This window comes from Perca fluviatilis, chromosome 6, assembly GCF_010015445.1.
Source record: "Perca fluviatilis chromosome 6, GENO_Pfluv_1.0, whole genome shotgun sequence".
Taxonomy (NCBI): Eukaryota; Metazoa; Chordata; class Actinopteri; order Perciformes; family Percidae; genus Perca; species Perca fluviatilis.
In genome coordinates, this window is record NC_053117.1 from 25,939,774 (window position 1) to 25,954,339 (window position 14,566).

The 14,566-nt window shown below is 39.1% G+C and overlaps 2 protein-coding genes across 11 annotated transcripts; both read left to right on the forward strand.

Moving 5' to 3' along the window:
• Positions 1–2: 2 nt before the first annotated feature.
• Positions 3–9,564, forward strand: LOC120560362 (izumo sperm-egg fusion protein 1). 10 transcript variants are annotated; one of them, XM_039802765.1, is made up of 11 exons: positions 100–299; positions 1,117–1,318; positions 2,734–3,013; positions 3,298–3,372; positions 3,484–3,567; positions 3,685–3,705; positions 3,918–4,007; positions 4,263–4,390; positions 4,662–4,812; positions 6,119–6,287; positions 6,705–9,564. In XM_039802765.1, exons 3-11 carry the CDS (start codon positions 2,812–2,814, stop codon positions 6,784–6,786), a joined length of 1,002 nt encoding a protein of 333 aa, XP_039658699.1. In that variant the 5' UTR covers positions 100–299; positions 1,117–1,318; positions 2,734–2,811; the 3' UTR covers positions 6,787–9,564. The 10 variants fall into 10 exon arrangements, with proteins under 10 accessions (XP_039658700.1, XP_039658697.1, XP_039658704.1 ...); XM_039802766.1 differs by lacking the exons at positions 100–299; positions 1,117–1,318 and adding an exon at positions 3–89; XM_039802763.1 differs by lacking the exon at positions 1,117–1,318 and having other exon boundaries at positions 91–195.
• Positions 9,565–9,680: 116 nt separating this feature from the next.
• Positions 9,681–12,806, forward strand: dusp2 (dual specificity phosphatase 2). Its single transcript, XM_039802774.1, has 4 exons — positions 9,681–10,297; positions 10,684–10,805; positions 10,950–11,169; positions 11,757–12,806. The coding sequence occupies exons 1-4, from the start codon at positions 9,907–9,909 to the stop codon at positions 11,972–11,974; spliced, it is 951 nt and encodes a 316-aa protein (XP_039658708.1). The 5' UTR covers positions 9,681–9,906; the 3' UTR covers positions 11,975–12,806.
• The last annotated feature ends 1,760 nt before the right edge of the window (positions 12,807–14,566 follow it).

A 14,566-nucleotide genomic window follows, 5' to 3' on the forward strand; every position in this document is an offset into this window, starting at 1 on the left:
ATGAGCCGTTTCCCTGGAACCCTGGAACGAGCGATTCGTCCATTTATCTGTCACTCATGGGCTTGTGGGAAATGTAGTGTGAGAATAAGGTATCTTTCCAAAAAGAGACTCCCAATGCTACAAGAGCTTTCAAGTTTGTTTCCCGTCAGAAAATTACATTTTCGAATCCACGGGGCAAAGATAAGATAGATAAATGTAACTATTATCAACATTATTTTAAAAGTATTGCCTGCAGCTTTTTACTTTTATTAAGTGCTACCGTTGCCCATGGAAACAATTCAAATATCAAACACTTCGTGGTAACGTTATTTAATCTTTTATCGTTTTTAATTAACCTTTATTAACCTGAACCTAGCTGCATTTTTTATTGTCTTTGACTACTTTGGAGGGTGAACAGACCATTCTATTTCGGTTGTAGGCCTAGGGACTAACGCTAGGTTAGTTAGCTAGCTAGCTAGCTAACAGCGGAATCTGACTAGCTAATGTGTGGTGCCAACCTTATTTTGACTAATGTGTGGTGCCAACCTTATTTTTACAGTCAGGCAGTATTTCTCAAATGGATACGTGTAGGTAGGTACCCCTAGGGGTATTTTGGAGGACTGCAGGGGGTACGTGACATTTTTTGCAAAATGTTTTTCAGTTACAAGGCTGTAGTTCTACTCTCTTTTTTCTCTCCAAGTTTGTCGTTTTTTTCAAAGGTTTTGTCACTGTTTTTAAAGTTTGTCAACTTATTTTGAAGGTTTTGTCTCTTGTTTTGACCTATTCTTGCCTTTCTTCCTTACTTTTTCCTACTGCCTTTTTTTTCTTCAAAGTTTTTGTCTCTTTTTACAAAGTTGTTTTCTTCTTTTTTCAAAGTCTTTGTCATTTTTTTCGAAGTTTGTCACTTATTTGATTTTTTTTGTCACTTTTGTCGCCCTAGTGTTGCCTTCCTTCTTGCTAGTGTTTTTTTTCCCGAAGTTTTTATTTTCTATTTTCGACCTATTTATGCCTTCTTTCTACCGTCTTTCTTTTAAAGTTTTTGTCGCATTTTTTCATTAGCATTTAAATGTTTTCTAGGTAAAAGGCTGTTGTTTAGTAAATCTATCGTTGACATCGCTGTATTGTTCCTCTTTATAGACTTTTTTTTTCTACCAAAGATTATTCGCGCTGGTTAGGGGATAGGCCTGCATGGCTTTAAAAGAAACCGTTCAAAGGGGTTATATGATTGAAAAAAGCTTGAGAACCACTGGTCTATGGTAACAAATCATCACCTGGATCAGGACCGAGATTGCACAACTGTCCTGTCTTTAACTGTCTATGGAACAAACCAGCTACACTGGTGAGATGATCCAGAGCAAATGTTATGACTGTGACATGCTTCCTTCTACCACTGGGTGGCAGCAAGACGTTATAAATGAATGGGGGCTGCTGAATGAGACAACGGAAGAGCATTGTAAAGCAGGAGCTCCTTTGTATCCTTGTTTATCTTTTTTGGGCATGCAGAAATTCTATTGTGTTGTTGTTCATATTATTAGCACATTTCTAGCAACAGTAGAAAAAGTATTTGTAAATCAGTAGCAGAAGTAAGAGTAGTAACGTTAGACAGCCAAAGCTGGATTTCCAACTGGTTCACTGAGTGTCAAGTTGGCTTTGTTAATTTTAGTTAGTTAATTTTAACTGCAGTGTTGTTGGGAACTTTGCTTCTCTACAGTACAATATCATGACCTAATCTTTTGGACTTGTAGAGTGGTCATGAGTCAAAGTGTAGTTAGCTTGTTCTTGTTTATATTAGGTTAACATGGTTAGAGCTAAAGCAATCAATCTTTTAATCCATTAGTTGATATACTGAACTGTAATCAACCATTTTTAATTAATCAAGTCATTATTTAATTCACTTTTAGCAAAAATGCCAAACATTTACAACTTTCAGTCTTTTGTTGTCTAATGTGTTAATAAACTGAATAATTGTGGGTTTTGACTGTAGTCGCACAGAACCAGTTATAGGAAAATGTCACCTTGAGCTTTGGGAAAGTGAAATCAAATCAGGTTTATTGTCAAGCAGGTTTTTACATACAAGGAATTTGCTGTGGTGTTTTAATGCATAACAATAAACATAGTGAGAGAAAATAAAAATAAAGCATAAATATAGAATAGAAAACAAATACTATAGAAAAATATGTACAATATAAAACAATGCACACCAAAACAGTGAGGCAGCCATCTGTGGGTCCATCTTGGATCAGATACCTTTCCTTAAATAATTGATTGATCTGATGAATAAAATGCAGACTAATCAATAATAAAAGTAAATGTTAGTTTCAGCCCCTAAACATGTGTGCATATTCCTTAATACATTTGTGTTAAATGAAATTACCACAACCAAATTGACAGAAAACACTTTACTATACATACTGTACTGTAAACTTGTCCCAGAAAAACAAAACAAAAAGGATAGCATGGACCCAACAGCAATTTTGATAGGTTATTTGGCAATGGGAATTATGACCTGATGCTAAAAGTCAAAATAGAAGTGATAGGAGTTACACTATTACTTGTGGTACTGTAGCAGTAGAAACATTAAAAGTACCTGCTGCTGTAAGAGCAGCTGTATGAGTGGTGATAACAAAGATTCTCCGTAACTAAACCGTCTCTGGTGATTGCAACAGGGTTGCAGCAGAGATGGGTAATCTTTGGTTGTAGTAGCAGTAATAGTGATGTTTGTAGCAGCAGTAATAATTGGCAACTCTGTTTCAGAAACTGCACTAAGTGAAAAATCACAGGAGCCGAAGTGACTCATCCTGATGTGCAGGAAGCTCAGGATACATAGGGCAAATGCTGCTGGTGCTGGTGTCCCTGCTCTGCTGTGTCCCTGCAGCCAAGGCCTGTCTGCAGTGTGACCGCAGGATCAGGCTCCTACTCGAGGACTTTGTGCTGTCTGCTCCCACTGTGAACAACCAGATTGAAATGAAAAAGATTTGTGATCATGCATACGTGACCTACAGAGAGACCAGCTGGGAGCGAAAGGGAGTCATTGGTGAGATCAAAACCTGGTTTAGCATGAAACAACATGGCATGAGTGTGGAGTATGCTGATAATTTACCTACTACAGCTTATATTTCATATCTTGTCTCTTCTTTTACTTCTTTTCTTTTTTTTTTTAATAGTGTCAGGCAACTATAGTTTTTTATGATTTGGCAATTAAAGCTTTTACTGCTATGGCCCTTATTTGTTCTGAACTAAAGTATACCGTAAGTGAGATGCCTAAACTGTAAAATATTAAAATCAGTTAAATATTACTGTCTCTTTCCTATTGCTCAGATCCCACCACTCTGTACAGAGCCAGAACTGAGTACCAGAGTGAATTTGACCGCTTCTTGAAAACCAAGCACACTGGTGAGAAACAAATGTGTTCCCTCGTATACCACTGAATACATTTAGATATGACACTGTAATCAGATCAAAGTCCACCATATATTAAGATAATGCCTGCCTCTTTTTTTAAAGGATCTGTAACATTTGAAGCCATTCAGATCCTGGAGAAGGGCAGGAAAATCCTAGAAAAACACTTGGACACATTTATTCGTGATGGTAATTGGCATGAATAACAGTGGGTGTTCTGCACAGTTTGAGGCAGGGCACTTTGTATAAGTCAGTGTCTTGTACAAGATGCATTAGTTACAGATCATTTGTTTGTCTCTACCTCAGGATTGTGCCCCAACAAGTGTGGTAAGTTTGTCTGATCCTTCCCTTTCTAAGTGTACTTACTATATATTCAGTACATGTTTACAGTGTGTGTGTGTGTGTGTGTGTGTGTGTGTGTGTGTGTGTGTGTGTGTGTGTGTGTGTGTGTGTGTGTGTGTGTGTGTGTGTGTGTGTGTGTGTGTGTGTGTGTGTGTGTGTGTGTGTGTGTGTGTGTGTGTGTGTGTTATGGTTTTCAGGTCTTTTGAAACAAAGAGTAATAGATTGCATCTCTTGTCGCTACAAGATATACATCTGTCGCTCTCCCTCTGGCCAGCTGGACTGCGGTGGTATATTTTTATCTATTTGTTAGTGTGTATGCGTGCACATGATGTTGGTGAGTGGGTGAAGGCTAGTCTCTGTACTGAGAGTGCACCATTTAAGTGTACACGGACACATGCTGTCACACGTGTGAAAATGTTTCCCTAAGCGAGGCACTGCTGCTGCCAGTCCATGTGCACGGCTAACGAAAAAGATTATTCAATTTGTCCTGACACAAATGAATGAAGCATCTCTCTTTTTCTCTCCTTTTACCCTTTCTCCAGAGTACCCAGTGCTGGCTGAGGAGGGAGGCCAGGCAGTGTTGAACTGTTTCCTTCCATGGCATCGTCTTCTGTTGGGAAGACCAGAGTACCACTACTCCTGGGTCCCCGGCGTGCCAGCAACTGAAAAGGTCTCTTTGTCATTACTAGCTCTTTCTCAAATGTGTAGCTTAGCACTTTAAAAGCACTTTTCATACTTCCTGATTCCCTTGTATTATATTCTGTTCCTTATTTAGCTGTACAGAATCATCATGAATAGACAAATTTACTGTCTCATACCCACTAACTTACAACTATTACTTCCTAATGTGTGTGTGTGTGTGTGTGTGTGTGTGTGTGTGTGTGTGTGTGTGTGTGTGTGTGTGTGTGTGTGTGTGTGTGTGTGTGTGTGTGTGTGTGTAGCTGATCGAGCGTGACTTCAAAGCCTTGGTAGTGACAGATGACTCATCTGTTGTCTTAAATCAGCTGCATGTGGATGAACAAGGAACATATCGCTGCTCTCTGCAAGATCAAAGTGGAACCGTCTTCTACCAAGTCACTTTCCTACTCGCTGGTAGAGTGCAGCTTTTAGACATGACATCACAGAAAAATGATCAGACAATTTAATGCTGAAAGGGCAAAAGGAGACATCACATCCAAGTTAATTCAGCACTTTTTAATAGTTGCCACATAACAGAACAAATACTCCAATAAACAGTTGTCAACTCTAAATAATTGGCAATAAATAAAACACTTTAAGATCTGTAAAACTGTGTGCTATAAAACTGTAAGATTAGTCAAATGTCGGTCTTGGTGTACAAGTCCTCCTTAAAGGTCCAGTGTGTAACGTGTTTAGTTGTTCATTATCAAAATCTGTGTTGCCTGTTCACAAACTTGTCCTTTTTCATGAATATTTACCTCCACCATCAATTCCAAGTATTCCTTTTGGCTTGAAATTTTACATTTGCATTTCCATGAACTGGGATAGACGCTCCATATTCATGCGCCATCTTTAAATACGTTAGCTGGTAAGGGACATAGAGGACATACTGCTCCGCCTTTTGCGTTTTCGCTGTCACATGATGAACTCACATGTGCTGCTAATGCTGCTAATGGGTATCGGAGCTTCCCGGCCCCGGCAAGTTTGAAGAAGGAAACATGGAGGACCACATGTATTCAAAATCCAAATTTCAGGAACAGGAGTCTTCTTCTTCGTCCAGAAAAAGAAAAAGGATATTGAAAAGAGCAAGAGACCGGCTTTTTGAAGCGTGAAGGCTACCGTAGCTGTAATACATACTTTGAACTGCGTGGTGTGAGAGAATTGATTGTGATATATGATCTCAACGCTAGATGGGAGAAGTTCCTACACATTGGACCTTTAAATGTTAGTCTTCCAGCCCATGTTAAAGGATATCCATGAGATATCAAGCAAAATTAGAAGCACAACTGTTCATTTCAAAGAAATTTAACTTACTACATGTTCAAAAGGTAAACTAAAGGCTTATAATTAGTTACTGCCTATGTTTGTATTTGTGGGGTGGAGGGCAAGGTGTGTCAATATATTTGTGTGTTGGTGGTTTTTCTCCTTGTATCGCTGTGTGAGCTTTCTTGTATTTTATGTAGTCTTTTCTTCCGTACATGTTCCTTATTGCTGTATGGATTTTAATACAAAGCATATTAGGTTTAACTCTATTGAAATGTGCTATACAGAATACCGCAAATGAAATTGCCTTACAAAATAATCCCAATCAGAGGATGCATAAAAACTACTTCTAAACTGAAAGGTGTAATGTCCTGCCTCTATATTTTCCTATAGACAAATATTGTTCTACAACTCTAAGAGCTCATCTCTCTGTTTTTTTTCCCATACTCCTTCACAGTCTGCCATTTACCTGACCAAACACACCGACCCATGATCACTCTGCCCTCACTCCCCCACGGAGACAACTACTCACCTTTTCAACCTACTGCAGGCCTGCTGGTGCCAGCCATCGTCATGGTTACTGTTTTGAGTCTGGCAGCGAGCGTAGGCCTCCTAGTTGTCCTGGGGTAAGAGACAGTAATATAAGTGGGTGGAGGAGAGAAAGAGAGGAGTGGAGGTTAGCAGGAAGGGGTGGATGTGAAAGAGGTGACACGGAACAGTCAGAGAGCATGACAAACTAAAAGATGCGAGATGAAGGAAGTGGTCATGTAGTCATATAGTTTGAGGAGTGAATAATGACATATGAAGCTTAGGTAGATGTCATCATATGAAGCTACAATAGATTCATAAATAAGTTTATTGTTTACAATTGAACCGATTACACCATGAAGCTGTTTGCTCTGAAAGTATAGGTCACTTTTTCCAGGAAGTGATGTCAGTTACTTAAGCACAAAAATCAGAATAGATGGACAGGTTTTTCTGTTATTTGTTTGTGTTAAGTTGGGACTGGAACATTTGCATTACTGTGTTTATGATCTTTGTAGAATGATGATGAGTCAGAGGAGAGCCGCTGAGGAGCCGAGCAGAAGGAGGAAGGAGGGAAAAAACACACATAACACAGTGTGATGCAAATACTGTATACAGTACATACACACATACAGTAAATGCTAGGGAGGTTTTACTCGCTTCATGTTGGATATTTCTCTCAGTGGCTGAATAAATTCCCCAACACAAAGTGCTAAGTCATGTCTAGAAATAACACAGAAGTGAGAAAAGCTGTTAGCTACATGATGAGGCACAAAGGGTGTCTAAATGTTTTTGATAAATATATTGTTTGTCCTAAATGATGAACTAGGATTGTCAATGTGAATCATGGTGAATTTAAACACTACGATCTCACTCAGAAAAAAGAATGTTTGTGGTGTAAGAAAACTAGAGCGTGCAACACCCACACTTATATACACACACATACACACACACACACACACTAAAAATCCCCCAGAAACCGTCAACTTTCCATAACATTAAGCACCAGCTTGTCAGAACACATGAATGATCTCACCCCAGCAGGGTCACGTTCCCCCTGAATGGAGTGATGGTGGGAGTTTTTGAGAGGAATAAGGGATGAGGTAAATCTCCCGGATTAAAGTGTTTTTTTTTTCAGAGATTAAAAGCCCCAGTCATCCAATTAATCCTGGATAATCCCCCTGTGGGAGGAGGGGGGAGACGTGACAGGGTAAAAGATAGCAGCAGATGTTTTCATCAGGGTTTCATTAAATGTTTATGTATGTATCTATATATTCATTCAGAGACTGAATAATAATTTTTTGCATTATTTATAATGTCACCGTTTTCTTGCAACACGATCACCAGACTTTAATTCTGTTTCCCGTCTGCCTACAGTATGCTCTCTGTAGATTTTGATGCCACAAGTTGATTCAAAAGATAGTCACCTCTTTCTGTCACATGTCATATTCCTGCTCACGCTTGCCTTTTTTCGTCTTTCATAAATTGTGCTATTGTCAGCACCTAGCTTGCTTTCAATGTAAAAGTCAAACTTCCTGTGATAGGATAGCAGAAAGTCGTCATCATCAACAACAACTAATTCACACCAATTGCGTCAGGCCAGATGTATTATTGGCTGATTCCCTCCAACCATGACGCTCTGATGTGTTAACATAGGAAAGATGATGAAACCACTGAACCAAATGAAAGTAAAAGCGAGTGATCGATTCATGTATGAGTCTTCACATCCAGGAACAGTAAATAAATCACCTCTGAAATCAATCAGCGCTCAGGTTTTTTAGGGAAATTTCTGATAAACATCAGGTTTAGTCAGTTTGGGTTATGAGCTATGACGAATGTAGCTTGGGTTGTGATGATACAGTATGAGGGTGTGTGTGTGTGTGTGTGTGTGGATGTTGAGGCCTGCATGGATGGTGACAGGATGTATGTACAGTGCTTTTTCCTGTCGGGCTGCTGAGATGGGGGCGAATGTTAAAAAAAGAAACCATTCTTTAAGACTCCCTCACACAGAGACACGTCACACTCGTCCAACTCAACAGACCTCATCACTTCACTGTGGGTTTATATGTGTGTGTTCAAGCCCAAAGTGCAGATTGAGGCTACAGTAAATGCATGCTCAGCGGCTCTGCTGACAGCCATGATGTACTGTGCACCAAAGTGTGTGTCTGTGCATATGTGTGTGTGTGGAGTGAATTTGCAGCCTCAGCAGGGAGAGAGCATGACAAAGTGGGAGTGCTGCTGAGGGGCCTGCAGGCAGCGGTGAGGGAAAGAAGGGAAGTGGGAACATGAAGAAAGTGGTGTCAGAGGTTTGAGTGGGAGAAGTACGTGGGAAGGCAAAGTAATTTGAATGTGGGTTGTGAGGAAATTAGGACAAAGATATCAGATGATCAGAGATCAACTTTGATATACGGTCCCACACTACACATTGTACATAAATGACATTTTTCTGTAGATTACAGGACAATGTTATCCAGTGGTGGAAAGAAATCTACAATATCCTACTCATTTAGAATTACTGGACTTAAATATTACTCATTTAGAATTGAGACAACTTGTATTGAAAACTACTCAAGTAAAAGCACAAAAAGACCGCTCTTGATGTGTACTTTAAGCCTTTAAAACTTCAACTCTAAGGTGTTTCACTAAATATTCACAACTAAATAAGCAACAATCAAAGTTTCAAAGCAAGTTTAACACTCAAAACACAAATCAGTTTCATCAGGAAACAGACTTAAAACCGGAAGATTAAACTACAAAAAAGAGAAGTCACTCATGTTAAATAACAGTTCTAACTTTAAAGAAACTTTAAGGTCACCAAGAAAAAGCCAACGTGGCTTCCTGAGTCTAACCTTTTTAACAGGAATACACCCTACCAAGTGTCTCCGATTCATCGTTTTCTTACAAAGAACCTTGTAATGTGTCATCTTTACTATTTAACATTATTAATGAAAAAATGATATCCAGTGCACCGTGCAGCTGTTTTATTGTGAGGCAGGGATTTTATTTGTTGTGCTGTGTAATAGACTATACTGTCATAGAGAAGAAAGATACATGTGCTGTAGATTTCCGAGCAGAGCAGCAACAAAGCAATTCAAACTTGTTCTGGTATTTTATCAGTGCAACATTTCACTTTTCCTCAAGGTAAAAAGCAATAACCAAAGGGAAGTCATTGAGAGGAAGAATGTGTTACTTTAGTGTGTGTTCTACATGAAAGCAGAAGGGGCATAGAGAAGCTCAGGTTTAATCTAGGTTGGGTTTTAACGTCCTCATTCAACACAAAAACAACGGGATAACCCCAGAAGACCAAGTGCGCGGTAGGAAAATCAGACTTGACGTCAGTGTCCATATGAGGAGTGACGGTCAGGCCATATATGGTCGTTCCGCTTGTGACGTTGTTCCTTCTGTGGAAAACAAAGGAGGGGCCGCGGTGACCCCGCCCCTCTCACAGCTGTTATCAATGAACAAGTGAAACTCAAGCTACAGTAAAGATGATTTTAACAGACCTGACGGAGAATTCAACACGTGCTCTCTAAATATATTTACAGTAGATTTTAAAATCATCTCCAAAAGTTCTTTATTATCTTAAAATTCGCACAGAAAAACACTTAACACGGATTTATCTTTTTATTTTTTGAGAGCCTATTTTAGTTGTTAAAAACAAATAGGTCTTGCTTATTATTTATTAGTTTTAACTTGTTTTAAATAGACTTTTTTTCAGCCATGACTTCAAGCAGTGAGCCTTTGGAAATAAGTGGCAATGAGCTGGTTCACATACTCAGGACCCCCCGGGAACAGTACACCTCTGCTGGCTGTGTGGTGCTCGACTGCAGACCTTTCCTCGATTTTTCTTTAACGCACATTTGCGAGTCCCGAAACGTCAACTGGAACTCAATGCTGCGTCGTAGATCCAAGAGCTCGGTGGTGGCTCTGGAGTGGCTCATCCCGGACAAGGCGCTGCTGGGCCGGCTGCGCCGCGGGGAGTTCTCCCCGGTGGTGGTGGTGGTGGATGAGAGCAGCCGCTCCGTGGCCGAGCTGAAGGCAGAGAGCGTGGCCCAGATGCTGCTCACCGCCCTGCAAAACGAAGTTCAGACGCAGATCTGCTTTCTGCAAGGTAATTAGGCTTTTTCAGTCTACCTTGATGCACCAAAATGTGGCCTTTCAGGCTGTTGAATTTGAGTTTTTGCAGTTTTCTGACTTCAAAAACTCAAAACATGAGCTACTTATGTGTTTACTAATACCTATGCACTGATCATATGTAAGCTGAGCTAATGTAAGTATTTTTTTTATGTAAGAGTGTAACTTGTTTAATCTCCATACTCAAACCTAAAGGTTAAACAAACTGATGAACTTGTAATTTAAATCATAGGCCCATAGCATATATATATATATATATATATATATATATATATATATATATATATATATATATATATATATATATATATATATAAAAGATAAAAAGATGACTTTAGCTAATACTGTGTGACCTCCATTTAGGTGGATTTGAGGGATTTTCAGAGGCCTATCCAGAGTTCTGTTACAGCTCAGCCAGCAATCCCCTCTATGCAGTGGAACCAGAGCAAACAGTGACAGGTCGGAGGACCCCAGCATATGATCAGGTAAGCTAAACCCTTAACAACTTAATGTTAAAGAGTTTGAATTAAAAAGAAAAATCTAAAATTTGATAGCATAAAAAGACCAAAATGCTTAGTTATTATTCTTGGTTTTAAACATGGACTCTGTCTTGAATTTGTAAATTGCAGGGTGGTCCAGTGGAGCTGCTGCCCTTCCTGTTTTTGGGCAGTGCCATCCACTCCTCACGCAGAGAGACCCTCGCAGCTGCGGGCATCACAGCTGTGCTCAACGTTTCCTCCACATGCCCTAACTTCTATGAGGGGGAGTTTCAGTACCTGCGGCTCACTGTGGAGGACAGCCTAGCTGCTGACATCAGAGCCTGCTTCTCCACAGCCATTGCCTTCATCGGTGAGTTTCTCCCCTAAACATCCACAGCTCCCAACCTGTGTAAAGCGTAACCTTAAGATGGAACTTCAGTCATCATTTGCTCACAGTTATGTAACAAAGTCAGTAGACCCACCAAACACACAGTGAATTAGTCTCCTCTTAGTTGAGTGAGTCATTTTTTTACACTCTTGATGAAACATGAATTATCCAAAACATTTCTCTAAGCAGCTTGTACACTATAATCCATTCTGTAGCTTAGATTTACGGACCAACAGTGTAATCGTCTGATTACAAAACAACTGGATTACTCTACACGAGATGCAGAAGAGAAATTTATTAGCATCTTATTATTTTCTTTTGCCTGTTTTTGACCCCTTTTTTACCATGTAAAGTTTAGTTCAGTAGGAGACAGAGGTGGATTTATAACTTCAGTAATGGTGAATTATGACTGCATTTTTATTTCTAGGTTGTTTGTTTCTTCAGTCATTCAGTTTAAAGCTTTTTTTGTATTTCTGCTTGTGAAACATTCTCCATGATGTAAAAAAAAAAAAAAACTGATGTGAAATGAAGCGCAATATGCTGATCTCCCTTCCTCTTCCTGTCTACAGACTCGGTGAAGCAGAGTGGTGGTCGGGTGCTGGTGCATTGCCAGGCGGGTATCTCCCGCTCTGCCACCATATGTCTGGCCTACCTCATGCACACGCAGCGTGTCAAGCTGGATGAGGCCTTTGACTTTGTGAAGCAGCGGCGTCAGGTCATCTCCCCCAACCTGGCCTTCATGGGACAGCTGCTGCAGTTTGAGACTGATGTGCTCTGCCATGGATGAAGACCACAGGTCGCATTCTTTTCAATTCATTCTCCTGCCTCTTGCAGGCGTTGACTTTATCAGCCGTTATCAGCACTTGTATGTACTGTTTGTACTATTGAAACTAGTATATTTCAGAAGTATATGCTTTGTACATTCAGAGAAAAGCTAATTGTGCTGCTGGCATCACATGGCCAGTGGATCTGAACTCCTACTTTTTAGGAGAAACTGACAAACGGCATTTAGCAATATAAACTTGTTATGAACAATTGTGATTCTGAGCCAGCAAGTTGGAGCAGCTATGAGGTAATTTCCCTGTGTGTGTGTGTGTGTGTGTGTGTGTGTGTGTGTGTGTGTGTGTGTGTGTGTGTGTGTGTGTGTGTGTGTGTGTGTGTGTGTGTGTGTGTGTGTGTGTGTGTGTGTGTGTGTGTGTGTGTGTGTGTGTTTTTGTTTAACTTATGTGCCTGATCTTTTGCAAGGACTGTCTTATATTTCTTCACATTTACGACCACTGTGACATGACAGATCTTTTTATGAGACAACACTGTGTTAACTACTTAAGGCAATACTGGATGAATCTCAAGTTGTATTGTCTACTTTATAAAAAAAAATGCACTAACCACTGTTTGTGTCATTGCATTCTGTTTCCTGAGATGGATTACACTTGGTAAACTCAAGCTGGAAGATGTTTTTTTTTTATTTTTTTTATTATGTATGTAATAGAATTTTTGTTTTTATTTATTTCAACAGTTGTTATGACAGTGTAGCATTATTACTGTCCATTACTGCACTTTAAAGTTTGGCTGATTCCTGCTGTTTTTTCCACTAAAATAAAAACATGCTGGAGAACACACTTAGTCTGTTTACTCATGCATAATGTCCTTATTTCATACGTGCTGTGACACAAATTTCACTTCTTATATCCTAAAAGATACAGAAAATATATAGTTAACAAATACAAATTCATAAGTTCACACTCTGATCTTGCTAAACCAGAAGGTATTAAAACATTGCATTGCTGAGTGTTTTGGAGGATTATCCACAGAGAATGGGTTGTACAGTCTGAAGTCCTTTTTGACCTAATCACTGACATAAATTTCACATCCACTTCCTCAACTTGCTAGACAAGGATTTTTTTTTCAGCGATACGCTTGCAAAAGAGCTGACAGCCGTAGCGGATGTTTATAATCCCGAAGTTTAGAAAGTCGACTAAAGAACTACTCCCATAGACTTGTAACCCCATAAGCATACCAACAATACATTCTTGTTACATACTGCATGTGGCTTTAGTTTGACCAAATAGTGGTTCCGCATTTTGCAAGATTCCAGTTTACTATTCTCACATCCACATCGATCTACGTTCAAACGGCTGTTTGTCAGAGTAACCATAGGTCACAAGAATATCATGCACAGTTAACTTATGTTATCATGGGTAAAGGTCTCCTTTCCATGAATTTTCACTCAATCAGTCACACTATTTTGAACATTAAATTGTTATATCTTGTATGACGAACAGCATAAACAAAATGCAGTCAACTTGGCAGAGATGACAAAGAACTACCACTAATCTCATCCCGGGATGCAAATTATGCCAGCCACACTTGTCATAGCAATAGCTAAAATAAACTGCGTCCTCTCATTTGTAAGTATCCATTGCCCAAAATGTACACGAGCATAACTGTTATACTTGGCTTCTTCCTTCCATTAGCCACAGTTTTCCAGACAGAGAGCAGAAAGAAAAACTTGGAGTTTGATCAAGACTTCACTTCAGCTGAAACTCTCACTTTCACAGTCACATTCGGTTTACATCAATTGAAGTATATGCATAAAATCTAACAAATTTGAATGGATATTTCCATTAAGTGTAGCTTTCAGTTGCGTACACGTTCATGCAACAGAATGAACAATCTAATAATGTAATATACAATCATATGTCAGTACAATTACACTTGTATTACTTTAAGTACACTGTGCTGATAATACTTACTTTTACAGAAGGATATTGAATACAGGACTTACTTGGGGTATTTTTACATTGTTGTACTGGTATATTTAAAGTAGAGGATTGGAGTACTTCTTCCACCACTGTAGGTAGTTTCAAAAGAAAAATGACTACATGTACAGTGGTGGGATGCAACTAAGTATAGTTACTCAAGTTACTGTACTTAAGTACAAATTTGAGTACTTGAGTCCTTTCTTTTCATGTTGCTTTCTACCTCTACTACATTTCAGAAGGAATATTGTAATTTTTTACTACAATTAAAAACTGACAGCTTTAGTTGCTAGTTACTCTACAGTTAAACTACCCAACAGAATACACAGCTTTTAATTATCAATTATTATATTATTTAATTGATAGAAATGAATTGCCACCATGGGATGTTTTTCTGCATTAAGTACTTTTGCTTTGAGTACATTTTCCTTACATACTTTTACTAAAGTAACATTTTCAATGCAGGACTCTTACTTGTATTTTTACAGTGTGGTATTAGTGTTTTTACAGTACTGTAAGTAAAGGATCTGAATACCACCTCCACCGCTGCTGTATTAACACCTAACCAGCTTCCAAGCACTGGATATTAGTTTGTAGTGAGACAGTGCTGCTCTCTAGTG

Excerpts from the sequence above, each read along its gene's own strand:
- dusp2 (XM_039802774.1), top strand. The coding sequence starts at position 9,907 with ATGACTTCAAGCAGTGAGCCTTTGGAAATAAGTGGCAATGAGCTGGTT. Across the intron at positions 10,298-10,683 it reads GCAGATCTGCTTTCTGCAAG|GTGGATTTGAGGGATTTTCA; the intron begins GTAATTAGGCTT and ends ACCTCCATTTAG. Across the intron at positions 10,806-10,949 it reads GGACCCCAGCATATGATCAG|GGTGGTCCAGTGGAGCTGCT; the intron begins GTAAGCTAAACC and ends TGTAAATTGCAG.
- LOC120560362 (XM_039802766.1), top strand. The coding sequence starts at position 2,812 with ATGCTGCTGGTGCTGGTGTCCCTGCTCTGCTGTGTCCCTGCAGCCAAG. Across the intron at positions 3,706-3,917 it reads ATTGTGCCCCAACAAGTGTG|GTCTTTTGAAACAAAGAGTA; the intron begins GTAAGTTTGTCT and ends TATGGTTTTCAG. Across the intron at positions 4,008-4,262 it reads TGGCCAGCTGGACTGCGGTG|AGTACCCAGTGCTGGCTGAG; the intron begins GTATATTTTTAT and ends CCCTTTCTCCAG.